This window comes from Monodelphis domestica, chromosome 2, assembly GCF_027887165.1.
Source record: "Monodelphis domestica isolate mMonDom1 chromosome 2, mMonDom1.pri, whole genome shotgun sequence".
In the NCBI taxonomy this organism is placed as follows: Eukaryota; Metazoa; Chordata; class Mammalia; order Didelphimorphia; family Didelphidae; genus Monodelphis; species Monodelphis domestica.
The window spans coordinates 425,691,165-425,716,737 of record NC_077228.1 but is presented as its reverse complement, the minus strand read 5'-3'; the positions used below and the strand labels follow the sequence as shown (position 1 = coordinate 425,716,737).

At 35.3% G+C, this 25,573-nt stretch overlaps 1 protein-coding gene across 5 annotated transcripts in view; it reads right to left on the bottom strand.

Moving 5' to 3' along the window:
• The window catches only part of ADGB (androglobin), a 297,945-nt gene that overhangs the window by 77,936 nt on the left and 194,436 nt on the right, over nt 1-25,573 (bottom strand). For all 5 annotated transcript variants that reach the window (XM_007484699.3, XM_016428944.2, XM_016428941.2 and 2 more), the window contains one exon: nt 8,474-8,658. In XM_007484699.3, the coding sequence (XP_007484761.1) occupies nt 8,474-8,658 (185 nt within the window). The remainder of the gene's footprint in view (nt 1-8,473; nt 8,659-25,573) is intronic.

Below are 25,573 nucleotides of genomic sequence, written 5' to 3'. Positions count from 1 at the left end.
AAATAGTAGCACTGTGCAAATAAAAACAGTGTAAAAGAACATATAGCTAATAGCCCAAACACAGTAACTTAAAGTGACATAATTTAACAGAATATAATAGATTAGATCAATATGGGAACTGTAAATGAAGATTTTGAGAAGTGACAAATGCATCTGCAAAAAGAAAAGAAGTTCAGAACTTTGTGAAACGCCAATCAACTGAGATGGGGAGAGAGCTCCATGGAACCTTTGATAAAAAAGTTAAGCAGCTTGAGCTGGCTGAAAGGAATTCCTTCTCTGGCTGTTGGATCAGAAGGTGGAAGATAAACTACTCTCTAGTTATTGCCTTATCCATAAGACTGTGTGACGAAAAAACTTTTGGGTTTTAGCCCAGAAGAAACCTGTCAGCATTTGCTGTAAATATCTCCCCTTAGGGAAAGAAAACTTTTCCCCCCCTGAATTTGAATATATCTTGAAATCTTAAATCAACAGGATAACTTGGAAGATTTAGGGAGATCTATTTTCCTTTCACCCCTCCACTCTCCTTACCTCCTCTACCCAAAAGAATAAAAAACCTTTTAGTTGAATGATTTGATTGTGCGATTTGGTTATTAGGGGAAATCTTCAAGCTTACCATCAGTGAGGAAAATATTTCTAAGACTGTTGAAAGGGAACAGGAAGTAGCATAGGGGGAGGTGCTCAAGATTCAGTCTTTTCCCTGGCTTGCTTCCTGGTGTTACCACTCTAACATTTCCCCATTACCATAATTCCCCTAGTACCATTATCTACTACAGAACATGACCAACAAAATTAAAGCTTACAACAATCAATCAGCAAATACAATAAATGTGACTGTATATATTCACTCAGTAACAGTAGAAGGTGCTCTCTTTACATGAAAGCAATGAATCCAAGAGTCCTTTTCTCCAACTTTAATAGCTGTTGGAGTGGTTAACAGTGCTGGAAATGGAGAATACATGGAATTTGGAAGTTATCCCCAAATGAAAATATATCTGAGATGAAACTATATCAGAGAGAAAAAAAATCTGAGATGAAACTGAATCAGTAAAATGAATTCTCCTATCTGAATCAATATGTTCAGGCAGGCCAAAACATGGAATAATCTCTTTTAAGAGAACCTTGGCAACAAAAGCTGCTCTGGCTTGAGCAGTAGGAAACTCTTCCAGCCATCTGGTCAGCTGATCTACTATGACTAGACAAAATTTATACTGTTTAACTTTTGGCATAGTGATAAAAATCAATTTGTAGGTGTTCAAAATGTATGTAAGCCAGAAGAAACCCAGCAAAAGCTTTGCCACAAAAAGAATGATGATTGAATGCTTGGCAGATAGGGCAGATTGTACACACTTTAGAGGCTATTATAGTTATGCCAGGAGCTATCCCTGCTTTTTTTTAACAGAGTCCACAATGCCCTGGATATAAAAGTAACAATTCTTTGTGAATGGTTTGGCAAATTTGGTGATAAAAATTTCTAAGGAATAGGGATGCTCCAGATGATACCCATATTCATCAATCTGCTTTAAATTTGTGCTTTCATTTTTCCACTTCCTTTTCATTATAAGAAAGGGACAAATTTAAGTCATCACTAGTTGCCAATGTTAAAATTAACTCATGCCCTTCTAACACCACTAGCTTTGCAGCAGTATCAGCCTGGTCATTCCCCCTAGAGACAGGGTCAGTACCACCTGTATGGGCAGGGCAATAAACTTCAGCTAGGGCTTCAGGTTTCTGAAGAGCAGAAAGAACCTTATTAAAAATTTCTGCATTTGCAATACATTTTCCAGCTGATGTTTAAAATCCCCTTTGAAGTCATATCATGCCCACTGCATGACATATTCCAAAGCATATATAGAGTCTGTGTAAATACTTGTCTTCTTATCTTTGGCAATTATTTATGCATGCTTTAGATCTATCAGTTCTGCACTGTATGCACCTTATATTTGAGGGTATGAAGCTGACATCAGAGTGGCAAATTCTGTGACTATAGCAGCTCCAGTGTAACATATGCCATCCCTCATAAAAGAAGAACCATCAGGAAATAAGATGAAAATTTGTATCTAAATGAGTATCTAGGAGGTTATCTTGAGACTTTTCAACCATGGACACTAAAGATTCACAAATGTGCAAAGGTTCTCCTGACTGGTAAATCAGGAAACAAGGTAGGTTGAAGAATTGAGAACTACAGCATTTTAAGATAATATTTTCATTGTCCAACAGAGTTACCTTATACCTTGCAAGTTTGAGTTAGAATACCTGAAGCTACCCCTCTCTGTTTGTGTATGTACAAAGTAAATGGCTTGTTGTAAGCTGGGATGCCTAGAGCAGGGGCAGACAGGAGAGCCTGTTTTAATTTAGAAAGAGCTGACAGGTGTTCCACCTCTAGTTTAAGCAGTTCAAGGACTGAATTTTTTGTCAGTGCTTTAAGGGGTTTAGTGATTTCCCCATAGCAAGGGATCCATTGCCTACAAAACCCTGTTGCTCCAAGAATTGCCCTCAACTGTTTCTTATTGGAGGGTGTGCTCTATTTATGAATATCTTCAATGCTCTTAGGGGAAATGGAGAGGGTACCAGCAGTTAAAATAAACCCTAATTATTTTACTTTGGTTAGATGCCACTGAACCTTTGCCTTTGAGACCTTGTGGCCTCTCTTATGAAGCTCTAAAAGGAGATGTGCTTTCTTCCTGGCATACTATGGTATTTGGTGAGGCCAAGAGAAAATCAACTACAAAGTGTATCAAACAGCTCTCCTAAAACTGAATATTTGTTAAATCTTTGTTAAAATTTGTGAGAACAATGTCAGACTATCCCCGTACCCTTGTTGCAAATGATACCAGGTCATTAGGAACCTTTCCAGGAGAAGGCAAATATATTCCCTGGAATTCTAATGAATAGGGTTTGAGAAGAGAACACAAATATGGCACAGTGAAATATTTTGATTTTCTGGGAACAGAGGAGATAATTGTGGCTGTGTTTAGAACCACAGAATGTCTCTTTATGACATGATTATTTACAGCCCATAAATTCTGGACAGATCTATAAATAGCATTCCCATTAAGGCCTAATTTTGGCTTTTTTTTATAAGTAGAATGTGTGTATTGAATTATATTCAGATTTGCATGGAATTATTATTCCTTGCTCTATTAGTGAATCTAAGACTGGAGAAATTTCCTCAATTGTCACTTTTGATAGAGGATACTGTGGAATGGAAGGAGGTAGACCACCTTTTGTTTTGATTTGAACAGGAACAACTGATTTAAGTAGGCCAACATCAAAAGATGATATGGCCCAGAGAGATTCAAGTATGTGAAGATTGGATTTAGCTATTTCCTGATTGTAACAATGAAGGTACTTAGTTTAACAAAATCAGGAGTGTCTTGGGAACTTTAAAATTACTCCATCCTACTTTGACCATACTTTAGGGGAAGATAAAGTTGTAATCTCCTGATTAAACAATGAATTTACCTTATAGTGAAGCAAGAACTTTAAGTTAAGTCTAATTTAAGATCTTAATACAAAAATATGTTAAGTAACTATAAAGGTTAAATTAATCACAAAAAGGTCAAGTAACTAACAAAAGGTGAACTTAGTAAAGAAGAGTTAAGTAACTCTAAAGATATAATCTAATCAAAAGAAGATGAGAACTAAAAGTATGGGCAGTCCTGGAGAAAAACCTTTGATGTGATTGGCAGATGTGAAAATTTAGAGGAGGAGACACAAGGGTGAAAGATTTATATATTTGGCTCACTTCCTCTCCCTGGCACCTTTTGCGGCATCTTAGTGTGGCTACAAGCTATTGTCCAGTTCAGTGGTGAGTTTCTGGCTGAGTTTCCCTCCTTTAATTTTCCAACTTTATCCCTTTAGAAAAGCCTCTAATCTTCTTCAGAGACCTAAAGGCAGGAATTTTAAATTCCACCTAGCACAGGCCAGGCAGGAGAAAACCTATATCCTCTTTCCTCCTTCTCTTTAAATTCCTTTCCTCTATATTAATTAAATTACCATAAATTTCCAGACTGAATTGAATATTTTATTTGGGATTTTCCCTGTTGACCAATTAAATCTAGATTTTAAGTTACAACCCTAAAATTATCTTGACAGTCATATCAACTAGGATTTCAAAGGTGGGAGGCTCCTTCATTACCTGACTGTCTGAAAGAAGTACAGGGAGAAAATTTAAAGACTTCTCAGGTAATTCTAGTGACATAGAGTCATCTGGAGAGCAAGTTGTTGTGGCTCTAAGCTCACATAAAAGATCTCTCCCTAGCAAATGTATAGGAGAGCTAGATATTAGAAGGAAAGAATGTTGTATTGATAGGGGTCCCACAGACACCATTGGATGGGAAAGCTTTGGGATCTTTAGGGGTGTCCCTAAAACCCCCACTATATTTAGTGAGCCAATGGAATCACAATCAGAATCAGGTATACTCATCAATACTGATCTGGAGGCTCCAGTGTCCAAGAGACAATTATAATACACATTTCCAACTTTCAGGGTTACATAAAGTTCAAAGCTATGGGGGGGGGCGGGGGATAGGGATAATTGGCATTAAAACATCAGGGTCTGGGAAATCAAAGGTTTCACTCTCTGATTCTAGTATCCTTCCTCCCCCTTCCCCCACCTTCATAAAGATCTTTGGGTATTACCCTGGGATACCCCATGCTGAGGGACATTTTCACCCTGATTATAGAGTGGACAGGCCCCACTTTGGATATATTATTTTTTGGTATTTTGTTGTGAGTTATCATTTGACTCATTTGGATTATTATTTCTATAATTGTTATTATTTCTAAAGTTATTATTTCTAAACACCAGATTCTACTTCTTACAGTTCATTGTTATGTGACCCTTTCTTGCACATTTAAATACTTGATTTTTGGATTCATGCAAAGGGTCAAAGGCCACTGCTTGACTTTCTTTTTCTTTTTCAAATAAAAAATAGATGTTAATAATTTGAGAAATATAAATTATTCACAGATAATCTTATCCAATAAAATAAAATGACAATATTATATAAAGTAATTTACCTATTCAGTGTCATATCAAACAATATTTATTTTTAGACAGTCATTCAGTTCTGTCTGGCTCTTCATGAACCCTTAGACCACAGCATGTTAATTCTTTTCATAGGCTTTTCCTGGCATAGATACTCGAATGGTTTGTCATTTCCCTCTCCAGTGGATTAAGGCACTGTTAAGTGAATCGTCCAGGGTAACATAGATAGATAAATTGTATACAGAACAACATTTCACACCATATTCCAAGCCACTCTCCAAATGAACTCATGATTTAGAAATGAAGGATGATGTTCTAAACAATTTGGAGGAACATGGAAAAATATTAGTATGATTTATAGGTTATGGAAGAGCTCATGACTTAAAAAGAGAGATTTGGGAACGTAAAATAGGCAATTTTTATTATATAATATTAACAAGATTTTGCATGAGAATAATCAACTCAGAAAATTATTATAAAAGAAGCAAAATATTGGGAAAATATCTGAAGCAAGCTTCTCTGATAAAGATTTCATTTCAAATACACACATATATGCATACATGGTTGGTTGTGTGTGTATTTTTTATTGTTGTTCAATTGTTATTCAAGTATGTCCTACTCTTCATGATACCATTTTGGTTCTTCTAGGTAGAAATACTAGAGTACTGGGCCATTTCCTTCTCCAGCTCATTTTACAGATGAGGAAACTGAGGCAAAGTTGAATGACTTGCCCAGAATCACATCGTAAATGTCTGAGGACAGATTTAAACTCAAAAAGATGTGTCTTCTTAAATGTAGCCCCGATGTATTATGTCAAATCTATATCAGATTGATTGCCATCTCAGTGAGGAGAGAGAATATGAAGGGAGGGAGAAAATATGGACCTCAAAGTTTTAAAAATACATGTTAAAATTGCTTTTTTACAAGTAATTGAGGAAAAGGAAAGAAAAGACAAAACATGTTAAAAACAAAAACTGTATGGAAGGGAACTGAGGGAAGACCAATAGAAAACAGTGAAGCAGGATGGTTTTTGAAGATAACATACTGAATGAATTATATGCTTAACAAAAGGGCAGTCTTTTCACAATATAGATCCATTCATTTGTGGTTCTCTATTTTGTTCTGTTTTGTAGTAAAAATATTCATATTCTTTAGAATTGGATAAGTTCACAATAACATTCATTTAAATATATAAATTATTTATATATATATGAATATATCTGGGTGTATGGGAATACACACACACACATACATGTGCCTACAAGTTTAAAACCAACTACCTTTTTTTCAGTCCAAAGGTTGAAAGATATGAAGTTTTCAAAAGAAGACTGGTAAACTGTTAAACTAAAAATGATCATGTGGAAACATGTTACAAATGACTAACAGTTATAGAAATGTAAATTAAAACAACTCTATGATATTATTGAACTTCAAGCAAATTATCAAAGAGGACAAAGAATAGGGATAGTCAAAGGCAATAGGCAATAAGACAAATACTGAAATTGACATAGTCTAACCATTCTGAATTTCTTTTGTAATTATTTAAGGTGATGAAGATGCCTATATCTCTTAATTAAGCAAGTCCAAAATGGGCTTACATCGCCTCCAAACGAAAAAGATAAACTAAATACTGTACATATTGAAATATTCCTAGTAACCCTTTCTGGTATTGAAAAACAGGAAAACAAATGAATGTTCATTGATTTGGTAACACTGAAAACATTATGAAAAATTAATATAACAACATATATTGCAACAAAAATTGAGTAACCTGAAATTCAGGGAAAAAATTACTAGGTTTGAATGAACTGATACAGTGGAGACAAGTAAAACCAATAACTTATAAGAGGAAAAGAAAAATTAAAATTAAAAGATTACCAAAAGGAAGTTGAACTTTGAGCAATGAAAAAAAAACAATGAAAATGTCATGGAGAAGACATACTGAAATACACCTCTTATAAACGGTAGAGACCTGGGGAGCTAATATAACAAAATACTATAAGTATCCAACTAGGTTTCCTTATTCAATGTTTTTATAAGAAACAATGGTAATTTAAAAATTCTTTTCATGAATTTCATGGTCTATCATGTTCGAAAAGAGGATTAGCCTTGCTTTCCTTGACTCAAAAACTTAGAAATATGAGTGATGAACAAAAATTGTAAAAAGAGGCAAATTTGAGGTTCATGAAAGGAAATACTTCTTCATGCCTAGAGTTACTTCAAGGCCTCAATGGGTTTCTTTCTCATTGCAGACTAAGTCTGCAAACATGGTTGACTTGAAGAAGCATTGTGGCATCCTTGGTAAGTAATAGGAATGTTGGGAAGATGGGAAGTTTTCAGGAGAAAGATAATATTAAAATGCTGAATGATGGAATTGATTTCTCATTGAGTTTTTAGGATTTCTATTTACCTTAGCTCCAAGTATCTTAATTAGCTTTTTTTTTTTTGCTTATTATGCGCACTTCAAGGTGAGAGGAACACATGCCCCATGAAATGTTTCTAGTAGTGCTTGTACACAGAATAAAATCAAGTCCACCAGCACAGTGGAGAAAGCCATAGATATGGAATCAGGAAGACCTGCATCAGAGAATTAATAGCTGTGACCAAAAGCAAGTCACTTAATCTGTCTGCCTCAGTTTCTTGAACTATAAACTATAAAATGGGGATAATAATAATAATCCTTACCTCCCTAGGTTGTTAAGATGGTTAAATAAGACAATATCTGTAAAGCACTGAGCACAGCGTTTGGCACATATTAGACACTTAATAAGGACTTATCCCCTATTCCCCTCCCTCTGCTTTTTACCTACAACTTCCTTATAACTTCTCATTGTATTTAAAGCAAAAATAACAATATTGACATTATTTGGTTTATTCCAATAGGCTGTTCACTAGTTGCTGGACATGGACTTCAATTTTAGAATGTTTAGAATGTTGATAGTTACATTAATGTTAATAAGAAGGTGGTCTGAAAACTATCATTCTGAGCAGTCTCTGCCAACTTTGCTACCATCCCTGCCAAAGCATTTTTGTTTCTCCCTGTATTGCCAAGGCCAGAGAATCTATAACCCATTGTCTAGCCTATTGATCATAAGTATGTCAGGAAGAAGCCACGGTCCATTGAGGAGATTAAACTCAAAAACTTTCAGGGGAGAACATGTCAGAGGTTGTGCTTTATTGGCAAGGCCTAAAGAACATAAGATCACCTTAAGGGATTTCACAATATAACCTTTTTGAGAAATTGTATGAACCATATACTGTTTTCCTTCCCCATGTGTGTGCACACATATATATTTATTAATATGTCATAATACATATACATGTATTAAATGATAGTTTCATTGATCATAGCCATGCTATTTTACTTTGCACACATTTGTCTTTTTTATTGTTTTCTCCAAGTAAATGATTTTAAAACTGAACAGGAAAATGTCTATTCTGGAATCTAAACATTTTTCAAGGAATTAAAAATAAGGTACTTACATTGAGAGCTTAAAGCCTTTTCACTACTAAGGAAAAGAAATGTAGGAATTATAGCATGGCCTTTTCCAATAGTGCTTACTGCCTCTTCTTCATTTTCCAGTATCTGTAGTTTGATGAAAACATCCGTTTTGGAAGTACGTACCTGTACTGTCACAACATGAGCTAGTGCCACTTTTATTGAGTATCTATAAAAATAAAAAATAATAATAATAACTATGCCACCAACTTACTTGTCTTTTTCTGTAATACAAGTAAAGGTAATTATAAATTTTGTTACTATAATAGTCTATAATAAATGCTATTTCAGAGCTTCCACTAAAATCTCTAAAATATTAAAGTTGCTTTTTAAATTACTTGAATATATTTAAATAATAGACATAGAGATATATACTAGAATATATATATGTATATATATATATATAATAAAAATTAAAGAGGAAACTAACACAAGGCTTTCTTTAAGAAGAAATCATGACTGCATTAATTTATTATTTAGATCAAGCCTCATCTAGCCAACTTAATGAAGTTTATAATTAATTCTAAAAGCTTATCTGGGAAAATGCCATGATGATTCCCATTGCTATGGCATACTCTTTAACATCCCTCATTTTCTGAAACTTGTCAAGATTCCCATTGGGAAGTCAGTCTAACCATTAGCTCTATTAATGGACTTTGCTCACATAATTCTTCTCTCTCCCTGTAAGTAATCCCCAAATGAATATGATGACCAATCCTGGTCTCTATTTTTCTAGTGTTTGAGGAGCATGGATCTCTTAAGTTTTATATAGTATTAGCTTATACCAGAAACTGAGTCCAGTATAGTATGATCCATGTATCCATAGTTCAATCAATTCAGCCTTTAATTAATCAACTATTGGTCTCATTCCTATTTTTTCTTTCTTTTTTTAAAAATATTTTATTTGATCATTTCCAAGCATTATTCATTAAAGACAAAGATCATTTTCTTTTCCTCTCCCCCCACCTCCCATAGCTGATGCGTGATTCCACTGGGTATCACATGTGTTCTTGATTCGAACCCATTGTCATGTTGTTAGTATTTGCATCAGAGTGTCCATTTAGAGTCTCTCCTCTGTCATGTCCCCTCAACCACTGTAGTTGGGCAGTTGCTTTTCCTCGGTGTTTCTACTCCCACAGATTGTCCTTTAATTCTGAACTTGTGGGTATCAACCCGCCTCATGTGTGTTTCTTGAAGACAACATATGGTAGGGTTTTGGATTCTAATCCATTCTGCTATTAATCTACATTTTATGGGTGAGTTCATCCCATTCACTTTCAAAGTTATGACTGTCACTGGTGGATTCCCTGGCATTTTGATATCCTTCCCTAATTCTAATCTTTTTTCTTCAGCTCTACCTTTTAGTCCAGTGATTTACTTTAAATCAGTCCCCCTTGTCCCCTCCCTTGATATGTTTCCCTTTCTAGTCCCTCCCTTTTTGTTCCCTCCCCCTCCTCCCTCTTCTTCCCTCCCTTTTTTGTGTTCCTTCCCCCCTCCCCCTTTGGTTTTCCCTTCTCCCTTCCCTTGTTGGGTAAGATAGAATTCAAGATCCCAATGGATCTGGATGTTCTTCCCTCTCAGAGTTGATTTCCCTGAGAGTAAGGTTTAAGTAAAAACTCTCTTCCTCTCCTTCTTATAGGAGTTTTCTTCCCCTCCCCTTCCTGTGTGAATCTTTGTGTGAGAAAGATTATTCTACTTGGTCTTTCTTTTCCCCCTATTTACACATTACATTTTCCCCACATGTTAGTATACATAGATTGATATAAATGTAGTTCTTATAGAAGAGAGTTTGGGTAAAAGAAAAAGATAACATTTTTCTCCTTTTCCCTTTCCTTCATATTTACCTTTTCAGGTATTCCATGCTCTTTGTTTTTGGATATCGAACTTTCCACAGAGCTCTGGTCTTTTCTTTGCAAAAAGTTGGAAATCTTCTATTTTTTTGAATGCCCATACTTTCCCTTGGAAGTATATAGTCAGTTTTGCTGGATAACTGATTCTTGGTTGAAGACCCAGCTCTCTTGCCTTTCTGAAGATCATGTTCCATGCCTTACGATCATTCAGAGTGGAACTTGCAAGGTCTTGTGTGACCCTGATTGGCATTCCTTTATATCTAAATTGTCTTTTTCTGGCTTCTTGTAGGATTTTTTCTTTTGTTTGAAAGCTTTGGAATTTGGCAATTACATTCCTGGGAGTTGTCTTTTGGGGGTTTAGTGTAGAGGGTGTTCTGTGAGCTCTGTCAGTGGCTGTATTGCCACCTTGTTCTAGAATCTCTGGGCAATTTTCTTTGATTATATCTTGTATTACGATGTCGAGTTTGCTGTTTATTTCTGTTTTTCTGGAAGTCCAATTATTCTTAAATTATCTCTTCTTCCTCTATTTTCCAAGTCTGTCACCTTGTCAGTGAGATATTTTATGTTCTCTTCTAATTTCTTGATCTTTTGGCTTTGCTTTATTGATTCTTGCTCTTTTACCTGCTTGTTGTCTTCGAGTTGCCTAATTCTGACCTTTAAAGCCTGGTTTTCCTTTTCAGTTTGGTCAAACTGGTTTTGTAGATGCATGAATTTCTTTTGCATTATTTCCCACTTTTCCTCCCAGAAGGCTTCCATCTTTTTGATCCTTTCTGATTCAAATTCTTCATGGGTTTGTGGAGAGTTTCCATTTCCTTTGGAAGGTTTTAGAGCATTTGCTTGTGTTTCCTCTTCTATCTCCTCTGTATTTTGTATTTTTGCTCCATAAAATGTGTCCAAAGTCACCCCCTTCTTCTTGTTTTTCTTGGAATTTGGGGGCTTTTGTGCTTCTGTGGAGTTTGCCATCTCTATCTGAGTGGGGAGGACTAGATTTTCTTATCTCTGTCTGGTGTTCAGAGGTTTTAGCCCTAGGCAGATTGTTCATTCTATGCAGTTGTTGTTCTGTCTTCTGGGGGAAGCCAGGAATTGTTGGTGTTTCCGTGTTACTGCCCTCTTCAGTTCCCTCCCGATGCTTCTCTGTTGCCTTACTTCCACGCTCTGAGCCTGGCTTGGCCCTTTCCTTGGGGTGTTTGTTTCTGTGCCTTAGCTGGCCAGGAGAGCCAGAACTCTGAGGGGGGAGGTGCCATGGCTTCCTGGAGCTCTGAGGGCTCATGATAAGATTAGCTTTCTCTGGGTTGAACTGAGCATGCTTTGAGGCAGGGACCTTGAGACTTGGATGGAAGGATCCAGCCTGGGGGCTGCAGGCTCCCCTGTCTCTTTCTGTTTCCCTGCTGTCTGGGTGCCCCCTCGACTGGGTCAGGTTGTTTTCAGGATGTGGCCTTCAGAATAGCTGGCTCCCGGGGCCCTTTTTCCAGCCCTGAGGGTTACTGATGTTTCAGACAACCATGCACTCTGAGGGGGAGGGGCCGTAGCTTCCTGGACCTCAGACTGAGTATGCCCTGAGGCAGGGACCTTCGGTGAGACTCAGATGGAAGGATCTGGTCAGGGGGCTACAGTCTCCTCCTGTCTCTCTCTGGTTTCCTGCTGTCTGGGTGCCCCCTCGACTGGGTCAGGTTGTTTTCAGGAAGTGGACTTCAGGATAGCCGGCCCTGAGGCTCTGAGGTTCCCTCTGCTGCCTTGGACTCAGCGCTCTGGGTTGGGGGGGTGGGTCCTGGGACCTTCCTTCTGCCTACCCCTTAGGTCCGAGTGATCTCATGTTCTGTCTTTTGGGGGGGTCATAGCTTTTGATCCAGGTCCAGGTCCCGGAGGAGGATTCCTGGGCTCTATGCTGTTGTTTGTTTTGAATTTTGGTGCCTTAGGAGCACATAGTTTGAGTTGGGTAGGGAAGGGTTTCTGGAGATCTCAACTTTAGCTTTCTCTAAGCCACCATCTTGACCGGAAGTCCTCTCATTCCTATTTTTAAAATTTGGTTCAAGCAATTTGTTCCTTGGGATCAAATCCCTTTTATATTTTAACTAGAATTATTTTCTGTTTTGACCTGGGTTCAAATACTACCTGGAACACAAACTAAGAGAAGTCCTAGATATGTAAATGAATCTCTCAGTGCTCTAGGCAACTTTCTAAGGATTATATATTGAAGACAAGGGGCTAAACTGTACTGGCAGAAGTAGTTTCCTCATCTGACCAATTAAGTTATTGATCTAGTTCCTATCATCAACCCTACCTTAACAGCCAGCTGGGTGACCCAGGTCTTCTGGGTCTGGAGTTCTAGATTATTTCTGCCATTATAGGAAGGTCATGTCTTTGTATCTCAACAATCTGAGGGAGCTCATTCATGGCATTTTCAAATTTTTATTCTAAGATTAGATTATTTAAATATTTTCTTTCCTCTTCTGTTAATTTTGGCAATATATATCTTTGCACATATTCTAGCATTTCACTGTATTTACTTTCTTGGTATACACTTGGACGAAATCACTTCTCATCATTGCTATAATTTTATCTTCATTTGTCACTTTATCTTTTTAATTTTTAAGACTTGTAATTTGATTTATCTTCTTTGATTTTAGTCAAATTAACCAATAATTTATCCATTTTGTTACTTTTTTCTTAAATCTAGTTCTTAGGTTTTTTATTTCTAATTTTATTCTCTCTCCTTTGATTATCAGGAAACATTTTTTGTGTTTAATTTGGGCTTTTAAATACAATTTTAGGTTTTTTTTTTATTGTATGCCCAATTCCTTTATCTATTCTTTCTCTCTTTTATTGACACATGAATTTAGAGATAAAAATTTTCTTCCCAAATACAGTGATAGCTCTCTTTTCATTGACATTGGTTATCATTGGTTTTGGTTTACCCTGATTTTCTCCTTGAGAAATTTGTCTGTTTGCCTTGGTTGTCTGGGACTTCATTGGCCTGCCCACATTCCCTTGCTACTAATTTTGCAAAACCAAAGAGGAGCTCACACTCAATGTGGCATTGTTTCTCTTTGTGTGAGCATCACCCCAGGCATCTAGCCAAACAATTGCATTGCTTTCCATTGTTTTTGTGCTTTTATTTGTTTTGTGTGTGTGTGTGTGTGCTTTTATTTGTATTGAGTGTGAGTGCTAATACTACAATTACATGTGATTACTGCACATACAGTGGTTTAATGTGTTTATTTTTATTTTTTCAGTTTCAAAATATACATAATATATGAAAGATAAAATTATGTGTTCAAATTTCATTGTTCCTCTTAAGTTTTTCCCTTGATAATAAGCTAACCCTTTCCTTTTAGCTTAATCATGGTACCAAAGAAAGTCTCCAGAGCCCTTCGAAGAAGAAGGCCAGGAACGTGATCTAGTTGAAGAAAGAATTTACTGAAAAATACTAGAGCGGCATTAAGATTGCTGGAATTGGCCTCATGTACAAGAAGTGGCTATCCATGATAAGTTCTTTTGTAGCAAAAAGAGAAGCAAATGTAGTGAAGGGTGTGAATGTGCTAACAAAACAGAGATTGCAAACAATTGAAGATGTCAAACAGTCACTATTAATTTAGATCAATCAAAAACAGTTAGATGGTAATTCTGTTTCAGAGGTCAGACTTTTGATATGCCAATCTCATTAAGAAAATGCCTGGGATGCGTGCTAGTGTTCTTAGTGATTTTAAGGCCAGTAGAGGCTGGTTCAAAAACTTCAAGTGGGGAGCTGGCATACAGTGTTACTAGGCAAGATGAAGGTGCCAGTTTGGGGTCTTAGGGCGGGGGATTCCCCTTCCAAACAATAATATCTGTGCCTTTCTCTCCCTCTTCACCCATCTGCACAGGGCAAAGGTAATTATTTTCTTAAATAAAACATTTATTCATTTAAGTATCCCAGTGGTCGCTCAGTCAAAGAGCCCAAAGCCCATGCCATCATCACTCTTCTAATGGCAACAGCCCTCTGCAGGCATGGAGGCCAGCTTAGCGGTCCCCTGTGGTTCACATCCTCGATGTTTTTGCTGCTGATCTTGCTGATGACCCTGAGCCACTCCTCATCTGCTTGGATGGGGATGCTATGTAGGATCTTCTTCATGTCCTTGGAGTTGGGGGAGCCATTGCTGCCAAGTACAGCAAAAAGATATGCAGCCATGTAGTCCTGATGATCTGGGTTATGCTCAGGTGCTCATTTATTCTTTACATTTATCTTTCATATTCAGTTTATATTAATTTCTTATTGTTTTTAGCATTAAACACTATATTCTCTATGAAGCATGTTTTTGGTATGTATTTTGGAGTGTCTGGAACGAATTAATTGGATTTACATTGATTCAAATGGAAACAATTGACTCAATTTTCATCAGTTTCTGATTTCCTAGATTTTCAGATGGATTATCAAAAACCAGGTATCATTGTATTGATTTGGATGCATTTCAAAAATGATATGTTTTCTCATTGTCATCAATATATTTAATGAAATTGTTTAAATTACTTGCTCTTTTCTATGGTTTGCTTTTGCATTCTTTAGGATTAGTTTACAGTAAATTTTTAATCTGTACTTCTATGGTCCATTATTATAATTTTTATTGCATTATAATCTGAAAAGAGTGATTTTAATATTAATGCTTCTTTGTAGTTTTGTGAATTTTTATGCACCACTACAGGCCAATTTTTATGATGTACAGCTGAGAAAAAGGTGTGCTTTTTTCTCTCCCTGTTCATTTTTCTCCAAAGATCTATCATATATAAATTTTCTAAAGTTCTATTCATCCATTTCCTTGACTTATTTATTTTATGCTTTTTATCTAGCTCTGAGAAGGGAAATTTGAGGACTCCCTTGCTACTAGTATAAATTTACTATATATTTTTCTAACTTTTCCTTTAAGACTTTGAATGCTATACTGTTTGGTGCATATATGTTTAGCATTGATATTACTTCATTGTCTATGGCACCATTTAGCAAGATATAGTTTTCCATGTTTATTTCTTTAATTAGATTTATTTTTGTTTTTGCTTTGTGTGAGAGCATTATTGCTCCCGTTGACTTTTTAAATCTATTATTTATTGTGTTTTCATTTTATTAAAATATTTTCCAAATCCATTTTAATCTGGTTCTAGGGAAGGGCTGTAGGTCAAGTGTTTGACACCTCTTATTTACACCTATTCCTTCCATTTTCTCTTCACCCATTCCTAAAACTTCCACAACATGACTTCTTTCTCCACTACACTACGGAAATTATACTTAAAAGATTAATAATGACATTGTAATTGGCAGATCAAATGTTCTTTTTTCAGTCCTCATCCTTTTTGGCCTTTTTACAGCATTTGGTATTATAGACGATTCTTTTTTATTATATATTTTTCCAGATTACATGTTGACACAACTTTTACTAATCATTTTCTGAAATTTTGCAATCCATATTATCTTCCTCCTTCTTTCCCTTCCCTTTACCCCAAAGCAGCAGTTAGTAGGATAAAGGTTATAAATGTATTATCATGTAATACACATTTCCATGTGTGTCATGTTATGGAAGAAGAAACATATCAATTGTAGAAGGGAAAAAACTCATGAAGAAAAAGTGAAATATGGAATGCTTCAATTTGCATTCAGATTCCTTCCATGGTTTTATCTTTTTTGTCATGAGTTTTCTCGGAGTTGTCTTGGATCTTTGTGTTGCTGATATTAATGAGGTCATCCACAGCTGAATATCATACATCGTTGCTGTTACTATGTATAATGTTTTCCTAGTTCTGATCACTTCACTTTGCATCACTTCACAGATGCTATTCCAGGTTTTAAAGTGAACTTCTTGCTCATCATTTTTTATGGCACAACAGTACTGCATTATAATCATATAGCTTTTCTGCCATTCCCCAAATGATAGACATCTTATGTTTCCAATTCTTTGCCGCAACAAAAAGAGCTTCTATAAATATTTTTTAGCAAGGTCTTTTCTCTCTATCTTTGATCTCTTTGTAAAGTAGACCTAGTACTGGTATTGTAGGGCAAAGGTTATGCATGCTTTGATGGTCCTTTGGACATGGTTCCAAATTGGTTTCCAGCTAGATGATTATACCAGTTCAAAAGTCTACCAATTCTATTTGCATAATCTCTTCCAACATTTATTTCTTTTTTTGTCATATTAGCCAATCTGATAGGCGAGGTGGTACCTCAGAGTTGATTTAATTTGTATTTCTCTAATTAATAGTGATTTGGAACATTTTCTCCATATGACTAAAGAGTTTTAATTTCTTCATCTGAGAACTCTCAGTTCATATTATTTAGCCATTTATCAATTGAGGAACAACTTATATTCTTATAAATTTCAGACTTAGTTTTTGATATATTTTAGAAATGAGGTCTTTGTCAGAGATATTGGCGACATTTCTTCCCAGTTTGTTGTTTCTGGTTCTGTTTGTGTAAAAACAGTTTTGTTTAATATTATCAGTTATCTGTTTTATATTCTTTACATTCTATCATGTTTTGTTTGATCATAAATTTTTCCCTTCTTCATAGGTCAGACAGGTAAACTATTTTGTGCCCCTTAATTTGTTTTTAGTATTTCCCTCTATTTATTTTTTTTTAACTGTTACCTTCTGTGTTGGAATCAATACTGTGTATTGGTTTCATGGCAAAAGAGTGGTAGGGGGTAGATGGGGGTTAAGTGACATGCCCAGGGTCACATAGCTGGGAAGTATCTGAGGTCAGATTTAAACCTAGGACCTCCCATCTCTAGGACTGGCTCTCAATCCACTGAGCTACCCAGCTGCCCAGTTGCCCCCTCCCTTTATTTATAAATCAAGTATCGACTTTGACTTCATCTTGGTATATGGTATGAGATACTGATATATGCCTAGTTTCTGCCATATTAAATTCCAGTTTTTCCAGTATCTTTACCTTTTTTAAAATTTCAGTTGAAGTACAATAGATTTTACTCTGTATCTCTGTTTCAAGTGTCATTCTCATAAACAACATATTGTTGGATTCAGGTTTCTAATACATTCTTTTTTTTTTCATTTTCATGGGTGAATTAATTTAATTTACATTTACAATTACTGTATATTTCCTTCCTTTCTGTTTTCTTCTGCTTATCTTATTCTCTTTTCATCCTGACACTACTAAAAATGTTTTGTTTCCACCTTCCTTCCCTAGTGACAAAGATAGATTTCTATACATGAATGAATGTCTAAATATATTCTTCCTTCTTTGAACTAATTCTGTTTAAAGTCAGGTTCAAGAATTGTCTTCTTTTCACCATCTCTCCAACTGTAGTCTTCATTGTGCACCTCTTTTATATGAGGTAATTTCCATTTTATCATAGTGAATTCCTCTTTCCCACTTATTCATTTTTGGAATTAGTTCCAATTTTTTTATTATTAAAAAAAGCTATTCCAACTTTATTTATACTCTGAATACTCCCATAGTAATAATTAAAAGACATGCAAAATACTATGCCCTATGGTGGATATTCTTCTACAGCTGCCTAACCTGATGAATATTTTAAAAGGAATGGCACAAAATTTTAGTTTTGGGGCTCAACATGTTTATATAGTGAAACAAGGGATTAGCAATTCACTCTCATGCTCTCTATCTATGTGGAGTTCTTCTAACTGTCTTAATAATGATAAAGTTCATAGGACTTACATGTATCTTCCTCCCCTGGGAATCAATTTAATTTTCCAAGACTCTTATGATTTCTTTTTCATTTTTGTCTTTTTATGGTTCCCTTGAGTCTTAACTTTGAAAGTCAAATTTTCTATATAGGTATGGTCTTTTCATCAGGAATTCTTGCAAGTCCTCTATTTAATTAAATATCAATTTTTCCCTGAAGGATTATGATCAATATTTTGGGTAGGTTATTACTGCCTTCATGAATATCACATTCCAAATTCTTGTTCCTTTTAGCTGCTAAATCTTGTATGATCTTGATTATGGTTCCATGACATTTGAATAGAATCTTTCTATCCGTTCATAGCATTTTCTCTTTGACTTGAGATGTCTGGAATTTGACTGGAAAATTCCTGAACTTTTTCATTTTGAGAGCTCTTTCAAGTGGTGATTTATGGATTCTTTCAATTTCTATTTTACACTCTGGTTCTAGAATATCAGGGCAGTTTTTATTTATAAATTCTTAAAATATGAAGACTAGATTTCAGTTTTGGTCATAACTTTCAGGTAGTTCAATAATTCTTAAATTATCTATTCTCAGTCAGTTTTTCAGGTAAGTTGTATTTCTGATGAGTCACATTTTCTCCTTTTTTTCTATTCTTTTGATTAAAAAAAAAAGATTTCTTTCTTAAAATCAATATTAAGAATTGGTTCCAAGGAAGGAGAGGTAAAGGCTAGGTAATTGGGGTCAAGTAACTTGCCCAAACTCACACTACAAGGAAGTGTCAGAGGCTAGATTTGACCTCAGGATTTCCTGGCTCTAGGCCTAGCTCTCTATCCACTTAGCACTGCAGCTGCCACCATTCTTTTCAACTGTTTCTTGATGTCTCAAGTCATCATTAGCTTCCATGTGCCCAATGCTAATTTTTCAGGAATTTTTTTCTTTCATAAAGCTTTGTACCTCTTTTATGCATTTGATTAATTCTCATTCTTAAAGAGATGTCTGTTTGTTTCTTGGCATGGTTTTGTACATTTTTTTACCATCTGGCCAATTCTACTTTTAAAGATGTTATTTTCTTCGTTATTTTTGTGCCTCTTTTATCAAGTTGTTAATTATCTTTTCATAATTTGTCCTATTGCTCTCACTTCTTTCCCCCTTTTTCTTATACCACTCTTTTAATTTTATACAGATATTTTATTTTACATGTAATAATAATTTTCCATATAAATTTTCTAAAGTCATATGGTCCAAATTGTCTTCCTTCCTCTCTCTCTCTTCCCCTTTCTGAAAGATAGTATGCAATTTGATCTGGGTTATACATGTATTATGCAAAACATATTTCTATGTTGTTCATTTTTGTAAGAGAAAAATCATACAAGATAGAAACCCCCAAATAAAAATATAAAGTGAAAAATAATATGCTTGTTCTGCATTCTGACTCCAACAGTTCTTTCTCTGAAGGTGGACAACATTCTTTTATATAAGTCCTTCAAAATTCTCCTGGATCAAGGTATTGCCGAGAGTAGCTAATTCTTTCGCCATTTATGATTCTATAATATTTCTGTTACTATATATAATGTTCTCCTGGTTCTTCTTATTTTACTCTGCATCACTTCATGTAGGTCTTTCCAGCTAATTCTGAGATCATCTTGTTCATAGTTTCTTACAGCACAATATTATTTCATCACAGTCACATGACAATTTTTTTTAGCCTTTACCCAACTGATTGACATCTTCTTAATTTTCAATTATTTGCCATCAAAAAAGGGCTGCTATAAATATTTTATACAATTAAGTCCTTTCTCATTTTTAAAAATCTTTTTGGGATACAGGCATAGGCAGTGGTATTAATGGATCACAGTTCTCTGGGCAGAATTAAAAATTGCCATCCAGAATGTTTGGATCAATTTACAGCTCCACCAGCAATGCATTAGTGCCCCAATTTTGCTACATTACATATATATCATTTTCCTTTACTGTCATACTGGCCAATCTGATAGGAATAAAGTAGTACCTCAGAATTGTTTTACTTTCATTTCTACAATCAAGTGATTTGTAACATTTTTTCATATGATTATTAATAGCTCTGATTTCTTCATCTAAAAACAGCTTATTCATATACTTTGATCATTTTTTAATTGGAGAATAACTTATAATTTCACAGATTTGAATTAGTTGTCTATATATTTGAGAAATGAGGCCTTGATCAGATACATTTGTTATAAAACTTTTTCCAAGTTTGTTTTTCATCTTCTAATCTTGGTTACATTGGTTTTTTTTGTACAAAATCTTTTTAATTTAATATAGTCAAAATTATTCATTTTACACCTTGTGATGTTCTCTATCTCTTATTTTGTCATAAATTCTTCCCCTCTCCATAGATTGGACAGGCAAACTATTTTACATTCCACTAATTTACTTATAGTATCATCCTTTATGTCTACATAAACCCATTTTGACCTCATCTTGGTCTACGATGTGAGGTATTAGTCTATACCTAGTTTCTGCCATACTGTTTTCTAGTTTTTGCAGCAGTTTTTGTCAAATAGTGAGAGTTCTTATTCTAAAAGGTGGGATCTTTTTGTTTATCAAATACTAGATTGCTTAGGACTTTTACTCCCTATCTATTCCATTGACTCGCTAATCTAATCTATTTCTTAGCCATAGCCAGGCTTAGATGATCACTGCTTTACAGTATAGTTAGAGATCTGGTACTGTTAGAACTCCATCCTTCACATTTTTTCATTATTTCCCTTGATATTCTTGAACTTTTGTTCTTTCAGATGAATTTTTATTATTTTTTCTAACTTGATAAAATAATTTTTGGTTGTTTGGTATGGAACTTGATAAATTAATTTAGGTAGAATTGTCACTTTTATTATATTAGCTCATCCTACCATAAGCAATTAATATTTTTCCAATTGTTCAAATCTAAATTTGCATTAAAATGTTTTGTAATTGTGTTTTTATAATTCTTGCATTAGTCTCACGAAGTAGATTGCCAAGTATTTTATATTCTCTAGTTATTTTAAATGAGATCTCTCTATCTCTTACTGCTGGACTTTGTTGGTAATACATAGAAATGCTAATGATTTATGTGGATTTATTCTGTATCCTGCAACTTGGCAAAAGTTATTACTTCAACTAGTTTTGTTTTAGTTGATTCTCCTAAATATACATCTGCAAAGAATGACAGTTTAGTTTCCTCATTGCCTACTTTACTTCAATTTCTTTTTTCTTCTCTTATTGCTAAAATTAGTATTTCTGGTACAGTATTAAATAATAATGCAGATAATAGGCATCCTTACTTCACCCCATGTCATTTGATTTTCTTCTTTCTTTTTTGAATAAAATGAACTTCCTCATCTCTTTTAATTAGATGTATTTTTGCTTCAGCTTTGTCTGAGTTCATGATTACTACTTGTGATTTTTTTTTAACTTCAGCTAAAGCAAAATATATTTTGCTTTTTCCCCTTACCTTTATTCTGTGTGTATGTATATCTCTGCCTCAAATGTGTTTCTTATAAAGAATATATCATATAATTCTGGTTTTTAACCAACTCTGCTATCCACTGCTATTTTATGGATGTGTGTTCCCCTCCATCTTATTTTCCCCTTTTGATCCTATGCTTTCTCTTTCCTTTCACTGTCCCTCTTCACAAATGTTTTGTTTTTAATTACTCTCCCCCATTCCTTCTCACTGATATTAATCCCCTATCTTACTCTCTCCACTGTCTTATTCCATACCTCTCAACTCTGTGTTAGATGACAAAAGATTCTATACTAGAATGAGTATGGTTGTTATTCTCTCTCTGGGAAAATTATAATGAGATAAAGGTTTAAGTACTGCCCTTCACCACCATCATGCTCCCCTTTACTGAATTTTTTTTTTACACACATGACATAATTTAACCTATTTTACCTCTCTCTTCCCTTTTCACTCAATTCAATCCTGTTTTTTTACACCTTGGTTTGTTTCGTTGGTTTTTGCATGTTATCCTAAACAGCTTATTCCCATACCCTTTATGTATATTCCTTCTCACTGCTCTGGTATTGATAAAATAAATTAAGAATTACAAATATCATCTTTCCTTATAGGAATATAAATAGTTCCATCTTATTGAATCTTTTAAAATTTCTCTTTCTTATTTACCTTTTTATATGTCTCTTGAATCTTGTATTTGGACATAAAATTTTTGGTTTAAGTCTTTTCATCATGAGTGATTGAAGATTTTCTATTTTATTAAGTGACCATTCTTTCCCCTGAAAGAATATACTCAGTTTTGCTAGGTAGGCAGTTCTGGGTTATAAACCTAGTTCCTTTCCCTTCCAGAATATCATATTCCAAGCCTTCTGAACCTTTAATGTAGAAACTGCTAAGTCCCATGTAATCTTATGGTTCCATGATAGTTGAATTGTTTCTTTTTGGCTACTTGCAGTATTTTCTCCTTGGCCTGGGAACTTTTGAATTTGGCTATAATATTCCTAGGAATTGTCATTTGGGAACTTTTTTTTTCAGGGGGTGATTGGTAAATTCTTTTAATTTCTATTTTACCCTTTTGTTCAAGAATAACACGTCAGTTATTTTTTGACAATTTCTTGTAATATGATATTTAGGATTTTTTCTCATGACTTTTAGGTAGTCCAATAATTCTAAAATTGTCTCATGTGGGTCCATTTTCCTGGTCAGTTGTTTGTTTGTTTGTGTTTTTCAATTTTCAGGTTTCTATTTTTTCATTCTTTTGTTTTGTTATATTGTTTCTTGATGACTCACAAAGTCATTTGCTTCTATTTGTCCAATTCTAATATTTAAAGAATTATTTTCTTTCACGAACTTTTGGACCTCCTTTTCCATTTGGCCAATTTTACTTTTTAAAGAACTGTTTTCTCCATTGAATTTTTGTGCCTCTATTTTTCATTTGGCCAAAAATCCTCTTTAAGCTATTATTTTCTTTTTTAATATTACTTTAATTTCTCTCCTCAATTTCTACTCTGGTTTTCTTAATTGATTTTTGAATTGCTTTATGAACTGAAAAAAAGTTCCAAAGCCTGAAACCAATTCCCACTTTTCTCTGAAGTTTTGCATGTGGTTGCTTTGATCTCACAGTCCCCTCCTGAGTTTGTGTCTTGCTCTTTTTTGTCACCATAATAATTTTCTATGGTTAAGTTTGTTTGTCTTGTTGTTGTTGTCTTTGCTGTTGACTCAGTTTTGCACACTTTTTTTCACTTTTATCTTAAAGGTGGACTCTGTTCTCAGAGTAGAGAGGGCATTCTCTTAAACTTCAGTTTTTCCTTTCTGCTACCCTCAGTTCTAGTTTTTCCAAGGTGCTGTGATGACCCAAGGGCTGGGAACTCTCAAATCCACCTCCCAATGCTGACTCAATTTCATCTAGTGATAGCTGATGTCTTGCAGATCTCAGTGTACTTACTGGAAGCTACCTGGTGCTGGGGCTCAGGGCCTCACCTCAAGCCTAGGAATGGGCTCTCGGGCTCACTGTGGGATTACACAGGCCAAGTGCACTATAAATTGCCCTGCACTAGGGTTTGGGTTGGGGTGTATCACTGCACTTTGTACTAAAGGCTTGGGCAGGGCTCTGGCCCTGCCCTTAAGGTAGCACCATCTAGTCATTGACTGGCTATGTTGGGGTTTCAGTCTTCACTGCTGGCTTAGACAGAAGCTCAAAGCCTCATTCTTGGCCTATACCAGCCTGGTGCACTGTGGACTGCCCTGGGAAGAAGCTCTGGGCCTCAACACAGGCTTAGGCAGGGGCGCTGGGTCTCCTTTTAGGCTTGAATGGGCCAGGCACCACATATTGCCTTGTGCTAGAACTTGGGGTTTCACAGCAGGCTTGTGCTTGAGTTTGAAACTTCAAAGGGGTGCGCACTGGTTGCTCTGTTATTGGCTTAGACACTCTTTTGGGGTCTCAAAGTTGGCTTATGCCCAGATTTAGAACCTGGAGCAGTAAGTGGGGAGTGAGCAGCTTGTACTCCTTGGTATTTGGTTTTACTTTCAGCTTTACTCTCTTCACTCCAGTGAATAATAGACATTCTCTATGTCCCTTCTAAGTTGTTTTCTGCAGAAGAGTTACTTCACTTTGTCACCTTGTTGGTTCTGTCATTTCAGTATTCATTTTGAGGTGTTATTTTAAGGTTTGTTTTAGAGGATTCTCAGAGCAATTCAAGCTTTCTGTACTAATCTTCTATCTTGGCTCTGCTGCTCTCTTATTTAATTTTTAAGATCATTTTTAGCTTTTCAAAGAATTATTGTTGGAATTGTTTGCAAATAACTTTTCTCCCCTTTCATACATTGCTTGTAACTGTTTTAACTTTGCTGACTTCTGAGTTTGTGTCTTGATCCTCCTTGTCATCATACTGAATTTTATGATTAGGTTTTGTCATTGTTTTATTTGTTTTTTGTTTTGTTTTTCATTTTTCAAGCCTATTTCTTGACTTTGAACTTTGTTAAAGTTGGACTCTTTTCCCATGTTTGGGATAATTTGGCAGGAGAGCACTGTCCCAACCTTAGTGTCTTATTGTTTCGTTTTTTATTTTTTTACTCTGCTATTTTTAGAGCTAATTATGAGAACTTTGAAGCTTTCAGTGCTCTAAGAAAGTTTGGTCTGGGGAGAGGTGTGGTCACTGCTCTTCTGGCCTAAGCTCTGGTTCTGACCCAAGAAGGACCTCTGCTCCCTTGAGACTACACATGATATTGCTCCTCAGGGCCCTGCTACATCAGGAGAGAAAGTACTCCTCTCTGCCCTTAAATTGTTCCCCAGAAGTTAGTATATCTTTGAATACTACAGGTAAAGGTTTTACTGACCAGTATCCAGTACTGAACCCAGAGCTAGCACCCTTTCTCATTTTCCTTATTCCCTTCCTATCTCTAACATGATAGCCTCTGAAGCTGCTATTCCTCCCATCACCAGAACAAAGGCTCCAGACTAGCCACATCCCAATGTCACAGATCTCTCCTAAGAAGATTCATTCTTTATACTGTACCCTTTTATTTCTAATATTATACATCAGCACTGTATTTTTCAAGACTTTCCACACATTTCTCTACCTTAACAATTATAGGAATTCCCTCACATTCCTTGCCCTAGAGCATCTTCTAAAATTAAGACAATTAAGATTAAGAATCTAAAATTCATTTTTTTCTGGTAAACAAATCAGCATGGCCATATCCTTGATTGCTCCATTAGGATGAATGATGGAAGTCAATCTTAAACAGACTTAACTTAATTTCTCCATCTACATCATCAAGAATATTAGAATCTTGGGATCAGGCATGTGACTTTCTCTGACTTTATGCAGGGATCAAAGATAGCCTGGAACATATTAGTCCACCTCAATATTATGTATCCATCAATTAGATATGTCTTGGGTTATCTCAGGAAGGCTGTAAAATGAACTTTCCAAATTGTATTTCAATGACTCAAGATTGAATAAATTGACTATGATCACTGAGAGAATTCATGGACCAATTAATTTATTGATTATTTCTAGTTTAATCAATAAGTTGATTTTCTTAACTGCAACCCAGGCTCTTAGAATTTTTACACATCACACTTCCAACCTCTTCAGTTGTCTTGGGCAGGAAGAATGTCAC